Source organism: Nyctereutes procyonoides, unplaced genomic scaffold (genome assembly GCF_905146905.1).
Source record: "Nyctereutes procyonoides isolate TBG_1078 unplaced genomic scaffold, NYPRO_anot_genome, whole genome shotgun sequence".
Taxonomy (NCBI): domain Eukaryota; kingdom Metazoa; phylum Chordata; class Mammalia; order Carnivora; family Canidae; genus Nyctereutes; species Nyctereutes procyonoides.
In genome coordinates, this window is record NW_026575030.1 from 31650428 (window position 1) to 31663585 (window position 13158).

The window sequence follows — 13158 nt, forward strand, 5'->3', positions numbered from 1 at the left end:
GTATGAAGATGGTTGAGCCACTGACAGGAGCAGTAGATTTCGCCTGAATCTGATCTATTGTGCTGGCATAGATTCGTCTGAGAGGCAGCTGTGGAGCACTTTCTGACTTGAATGTTTTCTAGGAAATAAAGACCTACTACATTCTTATGCTTTTGCTTCATTTTTAACCTTGTTTCTGAACCAGCAGGCTTCCGGTGGACACCTGACACCCTATGGTACGTGTATTTTAATTTCAAATGGATCTTTGGGCCTGTAGCCCTTTGCCAAGTACAATCATTGAATTTATAAAACGGACTTTGGTTTTTAACTTTACAAGCTCAGAGATGGAAGCAGCAGTGGTCCCATGAGTCCAGCTGTTCTAGTTGTAGAGAGCCAAGGGGATCCAAAGCCCCGATTTTATCGGTTGGCTTTCCTAAAAAGCACAGTAGGTTTCATTGTTATTCAGGTTTACATAACAGACACACATCTTCTGAATTTTGCTGGGACCTTCTCTGTTTTGTTAATAAATTCAATAGTTACATAATTCTAGGCTACGTGGTTTGCATCTATAATCCACGCATACATGAGAGTTGAACCTTCCATATGACACAATCCATCTTCTCTCTCTCTGGTCTCTTTACCTAAGCTACTCGTTTCGGACTGTTAGCCAGGTTCCTGCACCATCCACTTCATCTAGTGAACGGTGACTTAAGTGTCAGTTTTCCATCTGGCAAATGTAGTAACAGTGTCCACTTCTTGTGGGGTGGGGTGGGGGGGTTCAAGATTAAATGCGGTAATACATATAACACTCTTGACAGGATGCTATGATGACAAAGTTTGCTGTTTTAACGATCAGTTCCCCTGACTCCAATGTTGTAAGGATAGAGGTGGGAAGACAGTTTCCAACAGCAAGACCCCATTAAAAGGGCATATGGATAAGCTCAGTCTCCTGCTCATCCTCTAGGAAGAATGGGTTGTTGCGGTTCCTCAGAATTAGGGAGTTGGAGCAGTTTTTGTTTCTTCAGCAATGGATTGAGATGGTTCCCACCCCAGCTCTCTCTTTCTGGATCTCTGTTCTCCACTAGCATTGACATTGGGACTTTCATTTTTCTTATGAAAAATTGGAGGTGGTCAGTTCCAGGTCTCTCCCTATTTTTCTGACTTTTCTCCTTTCATCTGAGGAAGACACATGATTCTCCTCTTCTGGGCATGACAGGGCAGGCTGTGAAAGTCCAAAAGGCCGTGGGATTCCCTCTTAGTCCAAATACGACATTCTAAAATACTGCCCAATTTTATAGCCTCAGCTAAGTGAACCCCAGGACCTCTTCATTTGGCTTTCAGTCTGCCTGTTAACAAGCAAACAACATCAAACCAACAACGGCACCACATCAAAGCTTATCCCTCCCACTTGGGCCCAGTCTCTCTTTCTTACAGGGTCCTCACCAAAACGGCATTCTGGTAGGCTCTATCCATCACGTGAGCCACCAACGCCATTGCCACTTCAACTCTCTCTCCCCTCTAGTTTACTCTTTCCCCTTCGTTATTCAAAGAAGCAGCTATCTTTCCCTCTGCATCTCAATCAAGTCTTGATGTACCCTCCTATTTAAAGCCACTTTCCACATTTCTAGCTTTTAGGGATGGTGCAGGCCTGCATCTCATCTGTTGCCTTCCACTTCCATTTTCAGAGAACACTACTGCTTGAACCTGGCCTTTAACTGGATCTCAATTGGGTCTTCCAGGTTTACACATCTTATTCCTGCCTCATCTCAGTTTCCCTTCTCTGTAGTGCTCCACTCACCTACTTGTTACGTTGTTCTAGAACTCAGAAAGTCACTTTGGAATTCTCAGACATCTTTGGTGCAGTCTTGTCAATAAGCCTCTTCCTTCAAAGTTACCCATCCCTGAAGATAGCACCCACCTCTCTGATGCTGAGCAGGGTCCCCTCTAATTATTTTATTTCTTTGTGTAGTAGGACTAGAAACCATAGAGGGAAAAAGCCTGCACCTCCCTGAGGGCATCTCTTCTGGGGACCCAGCAAATATTCTTTCCAGGAATTTGATTGCAGGGGAGATGCTATGTTGTATCAGCAGCAAGTTTAGGGCCTCACAGCTGGTGATAAAAATTGCTGATACTTATTTGGACTTTTTTCTGCTTTGCTTCTAATGGCAAGATTCTCAGAAGGCCACTCTCTTGTTGGAGCTCTTTGCCCACTTATAATTGACAAATTGTAATGATGTGCTTCGTGTCCATCTTTCCCTTTGGACCACCGATCCTGTGATGGAAGAGACTGTGTGTTTTGCCCACTGTTGCATCCAGCTCCTCACATATTTCTTGATTGACTATTAGCTGAAGCAGTATTTCGGATTCTCTTTAAGCGGACAGAGAAGAGGTGAGGAAGAAGAGGTTAAAAGAGAAATGGATCCCCTGAAAAGTTACTTTATCAGGTATCCTATGTTGAGAGAAGCAGAGACAACCTCAGGTCTGAATTTGTCCTCTTCCCTGAAGGGGCCTGCCTATGACTGGGTACTAAGCCTTATGAAAGGCTCAGATAGGCAACATAAAAAAAAAAATCATAAAATGCAAGTCAACATTTTTTCTGTGATGGCCCCCTAAAATAGAGGGCTTTTGAGATATTTTGGGTAATCTTCTGTTTAAATGATTTAGAGTCCTAATTCATGAAGAATATGGGAAGATAGGGCAGACGAGGGTCCCAGGAGCTAGCCATAGTGGGATTGGGTGTCAGACTTCTCTTGTCTTGACTTGAAAATCTTTCACTGTTTAAATCTCTTATTTTCTAAATCAAAACTATAATGCGGGGGCACCTGGGTGGCTCAGTGGTTGAGCGTCTGCCTTTGCCTTGGGTTGTGATCCCGGGGTCCTGGGATGGAGTCCCACATCTGGCTTCTCCCAGGGAGCCTGCTTCTCCCTTTGCCTATGTCTCTGTGTCTCTCATGAATAAATAAGAAAAATCTTAAAAAACAAAACAAAACTATAATGCTGTACAAGAGATAAAACACTTAGACTGTATTTAGCCCTTGACTGAGATGTGATATGACTTCAAGGCTATTCTATGTTAAAATATGGCGGCTAATTATTTTTCATCTCCAGTGAAATGGGAAAATCTGAGATGACAGAAACTTTAAGGTGATGAAAAGGATGGAGGAGAGAGCCAACAATTTTTTTTTTAATTTGAAGTTCAGGGGAAATTACGAAGTCTCCTACTCTAGGGGTATTTAGGAAGAGGGTAGAGCCCATTTCCCTGAGATTGTGAGAACCACAAAGGGCAATTCTATGTGAACAGTGGCAACCACTTAGTCTTTTTTGTGTTTCAATAAGAACAGCAAGACCACACTTGTAGGAAAACTCTAAAAATCTGCCTTTGGAGTTCACAGAGTGAACAAGTCTCTTCTTACAGAGGAGTCCCATCCAAGCCAAACTATTCCTCTGGCCTTTTAGAAACTCATGGTGAAGGCTGGTCTGTGAGTCCTGTGAAGCTTATTTGAATTAATGTGTGTTAAGTCCTATGATTTAGCAGGCACTCTATCTCACTGGCGATGGTGCTCTAATGCTAAGGGGACAGGAAAACCTAGTCACACAATATATCTTGTCTCCGTCAAACAGCATTAAAAACCACCACACAGAGCCTACCATAAACTGGACGGAATCATGCTAAGTGAGGGTTTTACATCGCTTCAGGCAGAGGCAGATCCTAGCTTCCTCATAATGCTTTTCCTGAGTTTGACCAGTGATATTGGTCATTTCAATACCTGGGTGACCTTCCCCTGCTTCTTTCTGGGGCCAGTTATGTTTCCCACAGGCCGAAGCCCATCTTCATGCAGGGCTTTCCCTACAGAACATCTGGTTATGGGGCAGGGGGTGGAGGGCGGTGGTGGGGAACATATGCACATGGCATTCCCTGAACCACAGCAGTAACAGCTACTCCACAAAGGAGAAAATCCAGGTTTTCTTTAAGCTTTCCAGGGCAGAGATGGCAGTAATGAGGTGTGACCCACTTAGCTGGATTTTCCACTTGGCTGTAGCTTTGGTAGTGATATCTCTCTCTCTCTCTCTCTCTCTCTCTCTCTCTCTCTCCCTCCTTCTCGTTTTAAAAAAGATTTTATTTATTCATGAAAGACACAGAGAGAGAGAGGCAGAGACACAGGCAGAGAGAGAAGCAGGCTCCATGCGGGGAGCCCGATGTGGGACTCAATCCCAGGACCCTGGGATCATGACCTGAGCCAAAGGCAGATGCTCAATGGCTGAGCCACCCAGGTGCCCCCAGTAGTGATTTGTCCTCTGGGTTGGAGTAGGAGTCTTAAGAGCCAGAGGCAGTGACAGGCAGGGTAAAGGGCCAGGGCCTGGACGGTTCCTCTGAAGGTGAAGAGGTCCCCCAACCCTTCAGGGCTTCCTGGCACTGATGGCAGGAAACAGCAGCGGGGTTCATTGGCCAGGCCCTAGAGGAGAGTGGCCAGCCCCATGGAGACACCTGCTCTTGCCCTGCCACCCCACGGGGCTCAAGGGGGGTGCGGAGGGGACAGTCTCCTCCTGCCCGCCACATCGCCACCTGTGTCACCCTCATGGAGCCGGCGTGGTAGGAGAGGATCAGAGACTTCCAGCGACTTGCCCCGGGTCACACAGTGAGCACTGAACATATTTGGACTAAAATCAGACTCCGGAATCTTTCTCAGACTCCACGGTTCCTTCTACGAATAATGTTTATCTTGGTGTCTCCCTTGCGCCCAAGTTTTCCAAAGAGACACGATCTCCCAGAATGAGAAACATTTGGATGTTCGTTTAGGTCCCTGACACATGCATTTCGTGACCCCGGTGGAACATTCTGGTGGCTGCTCAGGGCTCTGAAGGGGGCAGCTGCCACTTCCTTCGCCCTGGGAGCTGGCCTGGCGATGGCCTTGAGGGGACAGTCCCCTCCCCACGGGGACTCCGGCTTTCCACTGGCTTCTCCTGCTGCTAAGAGAAGCCTGGGCTGATGCTGAGCCTGGTGTCCCCAGGCGGGCTTCCCTTTGCGGCATTGGTCACCGGTCACCTTTCTCTGTGCGCAGCCTTGCTCCGGGGCTGCCAGGCCTGCCGCTGCCCCCGCTGGCCTGCCCTCCTTCCCTCTGGGCCTGCTCTGCCAGCAGCCTCTTCCAGGGGCTCTTTGCTCCCGTTACCCTCTTGCTGAACTTGGCTTTCAGAGTTCCCTTCCCTTTCCTACCCTTCCCTTTAAAGAGCAAAGCCCATGAGCCCAGGCAAAAGTTGCGTGGGCCTTGTGCCACCTGTGGACAAGGGGCCGTTCTGCTGCACAAGGATCTGGTCCCCGCCCTGGTCCCCCAGCATTCGTGTCAACCCCACGGATGCAGTCAGGTGACTTCCTCGTGTCCCCTGGCCGTGACCTCAGCACCGTAGGAAGGACTAGCAGCAGGCACATCTACAAGTGACAGCTCTAGGAGCAGCCTTGCTCTGGGGTTTTAGTCCTGCGGCTGAGAAGAGAACTGACCACGATGCGTGAGTGCACAGCACAGTACAGACGTGCTGGGAAAATTCAAGAACACCGCAGCCCGTTTTAGAGCCCCCTCTCCATTCCCATGGACACATTTCCCAAATAAGCTACTGAACGGGTAACGCATCTCACAATTTATTCACTTTGGACCACAGGGCCACTTGAAAGACTTTGTCCATATTTTCTTAGGGCATCTTTTTTTTTTTTTAATTTGAAACCAGCAGTGCATTAAAAATAAAAGAATGAGGTCAAATAAACCATAGTTAAATAGATTTGAAATTGTTTTAGGTGTTAGACTAACACAACCATTTAATAGGTGGCCTTCAGATGGCCTATGGAAGCCAACAGTTTTTGAGGAATAAAGAATAACAGAAAGCCAAATATAAATTTGGGGGCATTTAAGAAAAAAACCAAACCATGAAAAGCTTCATTAAAAGCATCTCTGTGTTTTTAAAATTTTCAAACTTCCAAAAATGTGATTTTGAGCATTATGCAAATATTTTAGAGACAGAAGAATAATTTTTTTTTAGAATAATTTTTTTTAAAGGATGCTCAATCCATTTCTCTAATGAATGATCAGGAAAGCAGAGGTGACAGGTGACTTCAGTTTCACAGGCAAGTATATGTGCGTACACATTCGTAGGTCTATTTTCTGATTACATCTTACTCCAGGTAATAAGGGCGCTTGGTTGAAATGGGGCTGGTCAGGGGAGAGTGAAGTGGGACGTGGAGCTTTGCAACACCCTCCTGGGGAGAGAATGAGAATCAGGTGCAACCAAAAGACAATCCTCAACCGTCCTGCTCTTTGCAACTGGAGGATGCATAAAATGTTCATATGGAGAGTTACTTCTAGAGAATTTGCAGGGAGAAAATCTGGAGCCCCTGATCTGCATAGAGCAACAGGTAGGAGGCTTGGTGGGTGGTAGAGGGCCCCCCAGTGCAGTGCTGCTGGTTAGGGCAATTATTTCTTCCCCACAGGTGATGTGGGCACAGAATTGAGCTGTTGACATTGGAGGCAGGAGGAAGCGATTTCGCCTTTGCTGGATTTGCCCCAGGAGCCGAAGTCCTGGGGGGGAGGTCTGTTTGCTTGATGCTGATGTCACCAGTGTCTTAGGCCCGTTGGTCATCTCCCTCCTCCAGCTGCTAGAAGAGTTTTTCCTGTTTCCTCTTCAGCCTCGGAGCTGGTGGGGTAACAGTCTTCCCAAGAAAGCAGAGCCTGAGATGTGGGGTCAGCACACAGTGAGATGAAGACACTAAGAAGTAGGTAAGCACCCAAGCCTTGTTCCCAGAGACAGTTACCTGTTAGGACAAGTGTGTGAGAGAGCCCAATCCTGAGCCCTTCTAATGGGGTCAAGAACCTAGGCGGTGGGGACACATCCGGCATTTCTTCCAAGGAGGTGACTAGCTGGTCCTACTAAACCCGGATGGGTAGGGTGCTGGGTTCAGCCGTCCACCAGACTCTGAGCAATCTCCGTCATCCCTGGACCTTGGAGAAGTAAGCTGGTGCTCTGGGATGTCTAGAGCAGCAGATGTTGTGGGGCTCAGGGGTCGCCCACCTGGTGTCTGGGCAGGAGATCTGGGCTGCTGGCCTCTTTGGAGGCAGCTGGACAAAGAGTGTAGCGTCGCTCTGCCCTTGCTGGCAAATCTCAGGTGAGGGTGGGTGGGTAGGGGTCCCAAGACAGCAAGTTGACGTTGATGCAGCTTTTGTCCACATCTAGCTCAGGGCTGCAAATGGAAGGGGGGGTGTCTCTCGACTCTTCAGGGCTTGCTCTGTCCATACCCGCGGGTTCCCCTCTGCCTTGCTTTCTGCAGGCTTGAATCTCCCTCCAGCCCCACTCCTCCCTGTGTGAATGCACGCAGAGTTGACTTGACAGAGGCAAGTGGAGCGTTTGGCAGTGGTGACTTTGCTGCAGCCCCCGTATTTTCATGAAACAGCACCAAGATTGATTGCTCCCTCTCCCTCTCTGAATGCTGGAGGCTCAGAAGACAGGGATCTGGTCTCTCCGGACCACATCCAGGTCATCATCCAGGGTTAACAAAACCTGGAACGAGAGGGGCAGAGGCTGAAGGGAATGCACAGTCACGGCCACAGTCAGCCCCTACTTTCTTTCTGACGCTCACACAGGCTGACCCGACAAGAGCCCTTACTTGCCTTCCTATCCCCTCTGGCTCTCTGCAGCGCCACGCTCTGTACAGGCAATTAGGCTCACACAGCTCATTTATTAATCAATTCGGATGTTTATCAAGGGTCTATATGTGCTATTCTAAATACCAGAGATATAGTTTGGAACACAAGAGACAAAACTCCCTACCCTTCTGGGGCTGTTACATTGAGAGGCAGCTTCAGACATGAAGCAAATATGTGAGAACAATGTAGCAGGTTAGTGACACATGCTAAGTACCTATAGCATGTCAGTGGGGTGTGCCAAGTACAGTGTCCTAGATCATAATATGTAATAAAAGCAGTGATGAAAATTAAACTGCGGAGGGAGCATAGGAAGTATGGGGGGGAAGGAAAAAAAAAAAGAAAAGTGCTGATAGGGTGGCCAGTGAGGTCATTACTTAAAAAGGGACATTGGGCTCAAGATCCAGAGGGAAGGAAGTTTGTTGCATAGAGTATTGCTCTACGAGAAGTGCACACCCCCTCCTCCATTATTAGTTCACTCTACCGCCACTCTCTTCGCGTGGAAACTTTCACTCCTCTTTTGTGGTCTCTGTCTCTCTAATGAAATTGTTTATCAAAAATAAAAGTGAGGAGGCACGAGGTTTATGGGGCTTGTCGAACTTCCCCATCTGGCCACCAGGGGGCAGCCCCGCTCCACTGCGGTGGTTGCACGGTGGTTGCGCGGCGGCAGCGCGGAACCCGAGTCCCAGGCACCGCGGACTTTGGAAAAATCTAAATGAGGCTGAAAGGATGCCAGGGGGAGATCATCCAAGGTTGTTGGGCTATGGATGCATAGCTTCTGGAAAGGTGTCTGGGCCTCAAGAAATGGAGGGATCACAGGAGAGATTTGGGACAGACTAGTTAGAAGCAGCAGAGGCCTGGCTGCTCTCCGGGGCGCTCTAGGAATTTGTAAAATATTTGTAAGATATTCAGTGAGACTGGAAGAGGAGGAGGAATGTGAGTGCAGCACAAGAGGGAATAATAAAATATTACTGAAATTTGAGTGCATGCTGAAAGTGACTCCTGGGGCGATTCAGGGCATGGGAGTTCTAATAACCAATTCAGTCCAGGCGTTGTGCCATTTAAGAAAGGTCATTTTGTCACTCTGTCCTAAAATGTTAGAGTAAAAGGGAAATGAAAATAAATATCTAACAGAAGGGGATGCCTGGGTGGCTCAGTGGTGGAGCGTCTGCCTTTGGCTCAGGTTGTGACCCCGGGGTCCTGGGATCCAGGCCCACATCGGGCTCCCTGCATGGAGCCTGCTTCTCCCTCTGCCTGTGTCTCTGCGTCTCCCTGTGTGTCTCTCATGAATAAATAAATAAAATCTTTAAAAAAGAAAGAAAGAAAACCTTAAAAAAAGATATGACTGAAGGACACAATGTAAAATAAAATCTGTATATTGAATTACAATGAGGAATTGGAAAGGGAAATTGGAAAGAAATACAAGGGTAAGGAAGAGGGGGAGAGAGAAAAAAGTATGGGATGTGAAGAGAAGAAATGAACAAAGAGGTATTTATAAACTCACCAAGAATGAGAAAAACAGGGCAGTGGCCGAGAGGAAGTGCCAGACGTCATGGTCATCAAAGAAATCCAGCAGGATACATTCCCGGTTCTTCTCCCGGGACTCAGCTGGGGTTCCCTGGAGGAAGGTGAGGCAGGAGGTGGGTGAGCCTTCCCACTGTTCACCTGTTTAGAGGGCTGAACATCCAGGAAAGCTACCCAAATGCTATAGGATGCCCCGCTCCAAAAATGAGCTTCCAAGAAAACATGAGTCTGCACAAAAACTTGTACACCATGGTCCCAGCGGCATCCTTCACAAGAGCCAAAGAGTGGAAATGATCCAAAGGTCCATCAGTCATGACAGATGAAAAGTGCTGCATGCACACAACGAAGTACTATTCAGCAGTAAAAAGTGATGCGTACTGATACGTGCTACCACCTGGATGGATGCGTAAGCCAGACTCAAAGGCCACAGATTGCATGAATCCGTGTACATGAAACGTCCAGAACAGGCAGGTCTCTAGAGGCAGAGTAGATTAGTGGCTGCCTATGGCTAAGGCGTTAGGGAGAAATGGGGAGCGACAGCTAATGGGCATTTCTTCCAGGGAGATGCGAATGTTCTAGAATTGTGGTCATGAAAAAAATAAAAAATAAAAATGAGATTGTGGAGATGGAGGGCCGAGAGCTTCCTCTCCGCTGGGTGTGTCCCTGATTTCCTAGGCCTCAGCCCTCTGCTCTATGCCCTGGATTTCTAAGCACCAGCAGCTGGGTATTTGTTTAGGGCCGGGGATTAGAAGATACACTCGTTTAACCTGTTTGCACACGTTAAACACCCGCTGGGAAGAGGATCGTGGTACAGCGTGAGGATCACATGACATACAAGGAAGATCAGGTCAAAAAGGCAAGTGGGAGGGAGACACTGTTTGGAAAGGAAACGGCCCTCTTACCTCCCAGGTGCTGAGATTCTGGAAGAAGAAGTACAGGGCAGCGGCCCACATCACAGCAGTGGCCACGATGCAGAGGAGCGGGATGGGCAGGAGCTTCTCGGAGCTGCGAAGCTGTGGGGGGAAGCGGGTGCTGCCAAGCTGCTGGCACGGCCCCTGGAGGCCCCAGGGCTGCCCGGGGCGGGGTGGGGGGGAGCACCCCCTCTTACCTTCATGATGATGTAAAAGGCCAGATAGAGCAGCAGGTTACAGATGAAGATCCCCAGCATGTAGGAAGCAAAGTCCCTGGGCCGATAGATCAGTCCAAAGAGGGCGCTGAGCATAAGGAGGAATTACTTGCAGCCATAAAAGGGGCTCTGGTAACCTTCTTGGCTTTTTCACCCTCCCCACTCCATTTTAGGAAGCAGGGGAATTAAAAAAGACTTAAACATAAGTAAATTACTACACCTCCTTCAGCCCTTGCATTTTTGATGATTGTAGGGTTCCCAGAAGTAGATGCACCACAACCCGCTTTCCCCTCTAGTGGAAATAAAGCTTTCCTTCCCTTTGCCTTGCAGCTTTCCATTATCATAAGAATACTGCGATGAATAAATGAATACCTGCAGACATATTATGCTTTTCTTTTCTTTTTTTTGGCATTTAAGATTAATTCATTAGACTAAATTACTAGAAATAGAATTATCTCGGATAATTGGCTTGACAACACATTATCACATTTTTGCTAGTCGTCTGTGGTTTTTAAACTGAGTCTATTTTGGTTGGGGCTTAGCATTAGCATTTAGCATGTTCCAAATTTCCGTTCAGTTACAATAAAACTCTTTATCATACAGCCCTTCCTATGTCCTTGTTTTGGAAAGCTTAGTTTTGGTAAAGAGATACACGCACAAACACACACACATAATTGGATTTGTATCCTCTCCATTCTGATTCACTAATTTGTTTCCAATTTCTAATCTTGGATCACTGTGTTTCTGTCTTAGAATATGTTAGATTATTTGGTTAGGCTAGTTTAGACTACTGGATATGGTAGCTACATGTGGCCGTTTAAATTTAATGAAAATTGAATAAAATTGAAAATTCAGTTCCTCAGTCACACTGGCCACATTTCAAATGTTCAGTGACCATACTTGGCTAATAGCTATCATGTGGGACAACGCAGTGTAGAACATTTACATCATTCCAGAAAGTTCTGTTGGATAATACTGGACTAGTCACTGCCTCTCCTTCCTTCCATTAATCTTCTTTTGCAGAGACCTTTAGAAATTTTGTGTAAGTAGGCAAATAATTTTGGAATAAAACCCTATTAACTTCATTCCAATTTTAAGTCAAAATTTATGCATTAAGTTGAGAACTAATATCCTTACAGTAGGTAACCTTCCCACCCAGGGGACAGCATCTCTCTTCCTTCACTTAAAATTTCCTTTATGTCTCCTAATAAGGTAATTACATTTTCTGCAGAAAGAGTCCTCCCGTCTCTCAAAGTTTATTCCTATTTGATGTGTAAAGCTGTTACTGATGAACTCTCTTCTTGTTCCCTTTGTATTCCAACCAACTTTGTTCTATACAACATAGTAAATTTCCTCCTCCCAGAATTTGAATTTTTTAATATATCAAAAACCCTTGTATACTTTTTAGCATTTGCCACGTTTGGTTTATCATACTCTCTCTCATTCTGTATGTGTCTGTGTACTGAGATATAGATATATACATCTCTCTATATATGTACAGACACACACACCATTCCTCTTCATGACCATATGAGTGTGATTCCTTTTATTTTTATTTATTTTTAAAAAATATTTTATTTATTTATTCATGAGAGACACACACACACAGAGAGGCAGAGACACAGGCAGAAGGAGAAGCAGGCTCCATGCAGGGAGCCCCATGTGGGCTCGATCCCGGTTCTCCAGGATCACACCCTGGGTTGAAGGCAGGCACTAAACCACTGAGCCACCCAGGGATTCCTGATTCCTTTTAAAATAACATTCAAGGTTCATATTAAATCACTCCATGTCTTGTAATGTCCACAGAAAACCGAGGATGGAGGAACAGAGAGGAAGGCAACCCTCCACCTGGTCATGATAGTGCTGGTGTGTCATCACAGCTCATTCATCCCTGTAGGCCTTGGTGCCATTCATGCTGTCTTGTGAGCAGATTGTGTGTTTGGTTTTGGTTACATGAGAGGCAGGGACAAGCCAGGTGATTGTGAGCACTGGGGACATGGTGATCGGTTGCTCCTTACCAAGCAGTTGTCTAACCCTTTTCCCCTACCAGCACCCAGCACCCTGTCTTACAGTCACAGGACGGTGGGCTCTGCCCTAAGAGAGTAGCACCACAGGCCACCACCAAGAATCACCCACCTCGACGTATCCCTACATAAAGGCGGGGTCCTTCACAGCTGTGGACCTTAGCCAGAGGTAATCCGTGGGTGATAACATTATGGGACGATCTTTCCAGAAGCATGTGTCCCAAATAAGCTTCGAATTCTCATGACCAGATTCTGGCTTCCTCTGAAGGTGTGCCTCTTTTTCCATTCCTTTCATGTCATAAATGGGGGCAGGAGTAGGGAGTCATCTTTCTATCAAAGGTCACTGACCTTTTTAGCACATCAGCTAAGAACCACTAATAAAAGCGATTTAACTTATTGATATTTTTGAGGGATTAATAAAATGTCCCATTCACATTTTAAAGTTGAGAAGAGGTTGCATAAAATAGTTACAGGTAGCAAAATAGATGTCTGCTGTACTGTTTCGTTTTGAAGCCATTTGGGAAAAAAAGGCCAAGGTGATAATGACGGGAAAGAGGAAAAAGGATATTGATGTGGCAGGAAGATTGAGACCTACGGGGAAAGAAATAAATAGGAAAGAGACTTGTACACACACACACACACACACACACACAGAGTAAGAATGGGAAATGTCCCCTGGGTAGCCTTTATGGAGAGTTCTACAAGAAATTAAAACTATGATTCATTTGTGCATCTACTGGCCTAATCCCTATCATCTGTCTACGAGTCTATCCACATAGATAACACATTTGATGTTGGTCTTGTTGAGCAGCTGAACTCAATA

General features: G+C 46.4%; 1 protein-coding gene across 1 annotated transcript in view; it reads right to left on the bottom strand.

Annotated features, from left to right (window-relative positions):
* Positions 1-5595: 5595 nt before the first annotated feature.
* SIDT1 (SID1 transmembrane family member 1) overlaps positions 5596-13158 on the bottom strand; it is a 101357-nt gene continuing 93794 nt past the window's right edge. The window contains exons 22-25 of the mRNA XM_055316459.1: positions 10294-10399; positions 10088-10198; positions 9166-9279; positions 5596-7518 (exon numbers count right to left, since the gene is read on the bottom strand). Of these exons, the coding sequence (XP_055172434.1) occupies positions 7456-7518; positions 9166-9279; positions 10088-10198; positions 10294-10399 (394 nt within the window). The 3' untranslated portion in view covers positions 5596-7455. The remainder of the gene's footprint in view (positions 7519-9165; positions 9280-10087; positions 10199-10293; positions 10400-13158) is intronic.